This window comes from Setaria italica, chromosome I, assembly GCF_000263155.2.
Source record: "Setaria italica strain Yugu1 chromosome I, Setaria_italica_v2.0, whole genome shotgun sequence".
Lineage (NCBI taxonomy): Eukaryota > Viridiplantae > Streptophyta > Magnoliopsida > Poales > Poaceae > Setaria > Setaria italica.
This window is the reverse complement of record NC_028450.1, coordinates 13,084,749-13,092,598: the sequence shown is the minus strand read 5'-3', so window position 1 is coordinate 13,092,598 and position 7,850 is coordinate 13,084,749. Positions and strand designations below refer to the sequence as shown.

Sequence of the window (7,850 nt, the reverse complement as noted above, 5' to 3'; positions counted from 1 at the left end):
ACTTAGTGTGTACCTTCAAATCTAAGTAGTTTGATTTGGGTCTCACATAGTCAGGGTCTATTAGAATAGGGGCAACATTAAAAATAGTTTAATACGCCATGCATACATGAATTTGTAATAAAAGGTGGACAATACGCAGAAAGACAAGTGCAACTTTACAAATTCCACAATATAGAGGGTGCATACAAAAAAATACATGTGAACATTCTTGAAAAATCTAGTGGTGATACTTTCCTTTAAAAATTATATAAAGTCAAATTCACCACATTAAATAGTCCACTTTGATTGATTCCTCAACAAAATTTTAGCTCAATCTATTTTTTTAGTTCAATCTATCTCCTAATAAGATTTATCTCTATTTTTCTCTCTGCATACAAGTTAAGCTTAAGGTTTGAATTTATCCAACAATAAAGCGACATAATATCCTATGTTAGAATGACAATTTAAGAATTTTTTATCTTTAATTTCCATGCAATTTTTGTATCTCTAGGATTAGTTTGTATGCAATGCCTTAACATATGAAAATAATCAAAAAATATTGATGTATTTTTTAACATAAGCTATAATGTTCTATATAACCTCGTCAATTTAATGTTAAAAATGTTAAATCTTATCAGATAGTACGAGTGAATAGTCAAGCCAAAATTTTCTTAAGGGATTACATTACACCCTCCATTTCAAATTATAGATTGTTTTGGCTTTTATAGGTGTATAGTTTTTCTATGCACGTAGATATAGTGTATGTCTAGGTACATAATAATATCTATGAATTTAGAAAAGCGAAAACGATCTATAATTTGGAACGGAGGAATTATCATATTTTTTTTGTAAAGTTAAAATTATCATATTGGAGTAATGTAGTGGTTAAAATGCATAATTCACTGTGCACGTGAAGCCGTTTCTCGTTCCAATCCGTCGTCGCTGTCCGCCTCAACCATCTCGCAACGCCAGCGACCGGCCGACCGCCAACCGAAATGCTCCACACCAGCAGGTAAATTTTCCTTTGTTCTTGGGCGATTCTTCTCGTAGAATCGTAGGTAACAAGAATTCAATAAACATGTACAATACATTTACTGTTGGGTGGGATTTAGCAAGAAACGCATTGAATTGATTCTTGTTTGGGGTTTGTGGGTCAGGGCTGTAGGAACTGAGCGAGAAGTTAGGATGGACGGCGCCGGCGAGGTGAGGGTGACCAGCACCAAGAAGTGGAACGTCGTCTACCCTGGGTACATCAACTCCAGGAAGACGGTCGTGGAGGGCCGATGTGTCGCCGCCGGCAAGGCCTGCCCCGACCCCACCTGCGCCGAGATCGCCGACTGTTGCTCCCACCTCAAGATCCCTTGCAGAATCGAGGTTACCCACTGAACCCCCACATATTCTCCCATCTATGGATTGATTAACTGGATTATTGGGTTCTATTTAACTCATGGTGTTTGTAACTTGCCTTTGTTGGAGTAGTCGGACCAGGCGTACCCGAGGGATTTCTTGCAGCTGGGAAGGGTGAGAGTGCAGCTCAAGGGGGATGAGGGCTCCCCTGTCAACCCAGAGATCACAAGAAGTGAGCGTCGATCATTGATCCCTCAAGTTCTTCTATCCTCAACTCCGCATTGTACTGCCTTTATCTTAGCACCGAACTGAGTGGTCACATGAGCAAAGAAATTAGCCAGAGTAGGAAACATGTCAAATTTCAAGCGTAAGGGAAAAGTCCACAAGTGATGGGAGCAATCATCCAGAATAACCAAGTAGTATTTAAAATCGGAAATACTAATGATGGGTCCACAGGTCACAATGTATAAGATCAAAATACCTAACAGCACGAGAGGTGGAGGCATGAAATGGAAGCTGAACATGACGGCCTAACTAACACGCATGACAAAGTGAAGAGCTAGTATCTTTATTAAAAAAAGGATCATGAGGGCAAGCTTGGATAGAGCCTTATGACTGGGATGACCAAGGCACCGGTACCATAGCGACGAGGAGGGACCGGCGACGAGCGCGGAGGTGGCAGGCTGGCAAAGCGGGTAAAGGGGGCCTAAGCTATTGTACCTGGCGAGAACTCTCCGAGACTCTAGATACTTCACGGTACAATAAGAAGGGTCAAATTCAACTGCAATTATTGCCGAAAGTGAATTGGCGCACCGAAATAAGATTCTTAATAAGGTGGGGTGAGACAAGCACATTATTAAGAAAAAAATGACCAGGAAGGTGCGCAGCACCTGTGGCAGTGACCGGAAGTAAGGAACCGTTACCGACAACAATGGAAGATGGAGAAAGATACCGTAGGGTGGAAGTGTGAGAGAGGGTGCCAGGGCTGGAGGTCATGTGAGAAGTAGCACTTGTGTCGAAGTACCACTATTTTGTTGAGGTTGTTGCAGACTCATGGTGCTGAAGGAGGAGGCTAGGGACTGTTGATCCCAAGACGGAGTAGCAGGGTTGTGGAGTGCCGGGTTGGACCATGGCAGCATGGCTAGCTACACCTGGGCTTGCTGCGCTTGTGCAGCCTAGACGTACTGAGCCTTCTGTAGGGCAAAAGCCTGAGCCTGAGCCTACGCATGAGCCTGCGCCTGTGCCTGAGCCTGCGCCAAGAGGACATGCTGCTAAGGCTGGCCGAGCTGGGGCAGGGACGCAAGGGGAGGTCAGGGTCCAGTGCACATATGGATGGACCCCTTCCATGGGTTGTGAAGAGATGGCCAAGGCGTCACCCCCGGCCTTGTCCCCTTCGAGCCAGTGGTGGAGCCGTTGGGTGGTGGAGCCATTGGCTACGACGCCTCTTGGACTTGGGGGCCTTGCTGGAGGTGCCCTCGGAGCCTGATCTGCCAGAGGACGTAGGGACGGGCAGGCGCTGCTCACTTGGTGCGCCCGGCTTGGTCCCGACGAGGAGGGCGGTGGACGGCGCAGAGGAGTGGTGCACCATGGTGAGCTCCTCCATGAGCAGCTTAGAGCGGGCGGCCAGGAAGGTGGGGAAGGGCCTGCACTGGATGTGCTTCCCAATGTTGAGGAAGCGATTGTTGAGGCCGCGGATGACATTGAGGACAAGACTGCGATCGGAGATGGGTTCGCCCAAGTCGCCAAGTGCGTCGGCCATGCTCTGGAAGCGACGCCAGTAGTCGGCGATGGAGAGGTCACCCTGGACGAAGTTGCAAAACTGCGCGTCGAGGTAGAGGGCACGGGTCTTCCTGTTGCCAAGGAATTAAGTTTCAATGGCAAGCCAGGAGGCACGCACAGGCTTGTCACGTTCCATCACGATCTCGGCAAGGTCCGGAGAGACCATGCCGTAGAGCCATGAATTAACGATGTAGTCCATGCACATCCAGTCCGGGAGGATCGTCGCCGGGGCGTCGTGAAGAACATGATTCTGGAGGGAGTACTTGCCGATGGTAAGAAAGAACTGATCACGACAGCGAGTGTAGTTACCCAAGAAGACGTCGAGGACGATGGGTACAAAGCTCTGGATGTTTTGGACAGCGACAGCTTGGGCATGGAGGTTGATGATGGTGGCAGCTTCGTGGAACTGCAGGGTGTCATCGAGTGGATGATTGGAGACGTGGGACATGGCATCATCATCAGCCTCCGTGGTGGCATCAGCGTCGTCATCCAGAACCTCCAGGTCGGGGAAGGCGGCGGCGGCAGCCTTGCGCTCCGCAGCACCGCGGGCGTGGGTGTCGCGGACACGGGTAGCGGCGGCATCGCACTCAGCTGCCGCATCGGCTGCCTCCTGCTCGGCCTTGAGGGCGCGTGCCAGGGCCGCCTCATGCTCAGCCAGTCGTTGGGAGCGGGCACGGGTGGCGGCGACCTCCTGCTCAGTGGTGGCGGCGGCGGGAGGTAGGGACCCGGCCATGGGTGGCGCAGCCAAGGGGTTGGCGTGCAGGGTTTAGGGCAGCAAAAGGTGAATCAGGACGGTAGCCCGAACTCGTGATACCATGAAAACAATATGACTCGGGAATAGTAGATTGATTGATGCAAAGCACCGAGGTTACATATATAGGCTAGGCTTTTTCAGGGTTTATAGAAACACCACAAATTAGGAGATCCTAACCTAATAGGATAACACCTACCTAATCCCTAGGGGCGGCACATGGCAACAGGCCCGTGCAGCCAGCACCCAAGGCCCATACGGCCGGCCTATACAATCTGTCTAACAGTTGCCATGGTCTTAGTTTTATGCATACTCCTAGAAGCTATAGATGCAACACATCTTTTAGTTGAAACCGAAGTAACTTGTGAAAAAGTTTGTATTGCTGACCTTTCAGTAATCAGTTTGATACTTTAAGTTTGTGGATTTTTTTACTTGGCTTTCAGTTTTGTTATGTTATAGTAACCTAAACTACAAAATACACTCTTCAATTCCAAATATCTCACTAAGCATTCAGTTTTGATGAATACAGATTGTTGATTTTGCTTTTTATAGGCATCTTTACATAGCTTTGATATTGTCCTGATTTGGTATGAAGTGAACATAGCTATGCTTTTGTAAGTTTCTCGAACTAACACACTGTAAATTGTTCAACTGCTAACTCAAGGTGCAAAGCTTAATTTGAAACTGTTGTTGCATAAGTAGTATGCTATTGGGTTCGATGTGCTAGAAATCCTCATAGGATAAGGTTTACCTCTAGTCTCTAGTTTTTTGTCAGCATCATTAAGAATTTTTTTGACCGATATGTTCTATCATGTGTTATTACCCAATTTTTATTAAAGTTAAATATACGCAGTGGGTGGTATCTTCACTTTCTTGACCTGGACAATCTTTCTCACTATTTTCTAAGGTTTTGAAGCTATAAATGTAGATATATATTGGATCGAACCTTAAGAAGGGATTGCCAGGCTCAGGTGACAGTATCAGCAACCTGTTTGCTGGGCAGCTTAGAGGAGATTGTTGGGGCAAGTAGAATATAGACTAGGTAGGCTTCATTATTGAATGATCAAAGATGAGTGCTGTACTCTTTATAAAGGGAGTCAGCCTAGCAGTAGTTCCAACTTGAGCACTAGCCACCCTAGCAACCAAAACTAGGCCTAGAGTAATATGGTCCTGCTTGTGCTTATGTTGATATGAGAATTGGACACCATCCTTCACCTCATCATCAGATATACACTACAAGGTTTTTTCACTAGCACCACGGTATGAAATCGTTGCAATACGGGTCGTTTCATTGCAATAGCGAGCTATTACGATGATTTTGTGTCATTGCTTAAACTTGCATTGTAATATGGTATTACAATGACACAGAAAGGTGTGAGCATAAGGGTGAGTTGTTGCAATGACGTGTGTCGTAGCAGCAATTAGTGGAAATTACAACGCCCATTATCGTTGCAATTACCATAATTGCAGCGATAGGCGTCGTTGCTATAGTAGCTATTGCAACGACATTGCGCTGTTGCAAACAAGCGTTAATACAACACAAGAATGTTGTTGTAATACGAGACTTATGCTGTTGCAATATGCTAACAGGATATCTCAACGAAATACTAGTCGTTGGTATATGCGTCAACCATATCCGAACAAAATATGTCATCGTATTACAAATACAGGGTAGCGCAACGAATCATGTGTCGTTGTTATATGCTCAACAGATATCACAACGATGAGAAAGTATCGTTATATGCTGACAAAGTATCACAACGAGGTACGTGCCATCGTTATATGCTTCAACCATATCGCAACAAAATATGTCATGGTTATATGCATACTGGGTAGTGCAACATAATATGTGTTGGGATACGAGATAGGCTATACTAGCGCAAATCAAAATTTCTACCGCGTAAAACCAGGAAGAACTGCCGTATAAGGATCACGGGATTACCACTCGACGCACTACTGGTGCGGAAGATGTAGATTTGCGTCGATGCAGCGAAGTCGATCAACGTAGTCATACGTAGTCGATCACATCAACGTCCAGCAACTCCTCAGCAGCTCGTCCACGTGCAGCAAGATCGCCCTCGTGCCGCGGCTCGTCGTCGGCTCATCGTGGCTCGTCGGTAGCTTGTCGTGGCTTGTTGGCGGCTCGTACAAGTGCTGCAGGCGCAACACCTCCAAGGTATCCACACGTGCAGGGAGGAAGCGTCGCAAGCCAGACTGCTAGATCCGTGAGTTGCAACAAGCGAGGGCGTGGGAGGCGCGGCAGATGTGTTTCGCCAAAAAGGTGTAAACCCTAGGGTGCCCCCACCCCTCTATTTATAGAAGTTCCTGACGGGCCTCTGGGTCCGAGGCCCATTAGTACTTCTAAACCTAATCCAACTCGGATCACATCCGAATTGGGCTTCCAGCCCCTTAAGTGGGTGACCCTATGGGTTCGGATACGTATAGACATGGCCCGAGTACTCCTACTCAGCCCAATAGTCGGTAGCGACCTCTAGCAAGACGTGCCAACTCCTATACGCACATGAAGATCATATCAGACGAACCATCACAACATTATATACATGTTATTCCCTTTGCCTCATGATATTTGGTCTAGCTTCGAGCCGACCGCTCTTTCTCGATCCTGTGATTCGGAATCCCTTTGTAGGTTAACTCTTAACCGTACGTAGTATGGCCATGCATTTTGGGATCCGATCACTCGAGGGGCCTAGAGATATCACTCTCAATCAGAGAGGGGCAAATCCCATCTTGATTGACCATGTCTCATAGCATGCTTCTTGACAAACCCGAAAGCTACCTTTATAACTACCCTATTACGACGTAGCGTTTGATAACCCCTAAGTAGGTCGAGCCACATCTTGAATACATGCGACAATCTCAGGTCTAAGGACAAAGCGTATATGTTGTTTAAAGAGAGAACTACTTCTCGTGTTGGGTCAGTCCTACCACATGTCTCCACATGTGCCCACATTATTAGTTCAACATCTCCATGTCCATGACTTGTGAAACATAGTCATCAACTAATACATGTGCTAGTCTAATATTCATGTGTGTCCTCACATGAACTCCGACTAGGGACAACTTTAGAATAACCATACAAGTAAAGAGTTTCACACACAATTCACATAATTGCAAATCAATTCAAGTAGCCTTTAATGGATATTCAAGGAACACAATATAAATCATGGATACAAATGGAATATCATCATCTCTATGATTGCCTCTAGGGCATACCTCCAACAGTCTCCCACTTGCACTAGAGTCAATCTAGAAGGTACCTAATACCCATAGCTCTTATATGCACATCATGCTTAGCCTGCGGGAGTGGTTTGTCAACGGATCAGAAATGTTCAGATCCGTGTGTATTTTGCATATCTTGATCTCACCCCGATTAACGAAGTCTCGAATGAGATGAAATCGCCGCATTACATGTTTGTTCTTCTGGTGGTTCCTTGGCTCCTTTACTTTCGCAATTGCCCCATTGTTATCACAGTAGAGATTGAATGGGCTGGACGCATTCAGGAACACACCAAGCTCAATGAGGAAATTCCTTATCCAAACACCCTCCTTCGCGGCTTCGCCGCTTCCGAAGCCGCGATGTACTCGGCTTCTGTCGTAGAATCGGCCACCGTCTCCTACTTGGAACTCTTCCAACTAACAGCACCACCATTTAGCGTGAACACAAATCCTGATTGTGACTTTGAATCATCTCTGTCGGTTTAGAAACTAGCATCGGTGTAACCTGTTACAACGAGCTCCTCCTCACCTCCATAGACGAGGAACATATTTTTAGTCCTTCTCAAGTAATTAAGAATGTTTTTCACCGCTGTCCAGTGACTCTCACCTGGATCAGATTGGTGTCTGCTTGTCATACTTAGCGCATATGAAACATCTGGGCGAGTAGTTATCATTGCATACATGATAGATCCAATAGCCGAGGCATATGGCACTCTACTCATGCGATCCCGCTCATCAGCAGTCGAAGGACACTGAG

The 7,850-nt window shown here is 46.3% G+C and overlaps 1 protein-coding gene across 1 annotated transcript in view; it reads left to right on the top strand.

Annotated features, from left to right (window-relative positions):
- The first annotated feature begins 1,164 nt into the window (after positions 1-1,164).
- The window catches only part of LOC101763956 (signal recognition particle 19 kDa protein), a 50,891-nt gene continuing 44,205 nt past the window's right edge, over positions 1,165-7,850 (top strand). Inside the window, exons 1-2 of the mRNA XM_004952244.1 lie at positions 1,165-1,353; positions 1,459-1,558. Of these exons, the coding sequence (XP_004952301.1) occupies positions 1,165-1,353; positions 1,459-1,558 (289 nt within the window). The remainder of the gene's footprint in view (positions 1,354-1,458; positions 1,559-7,850) is intronic.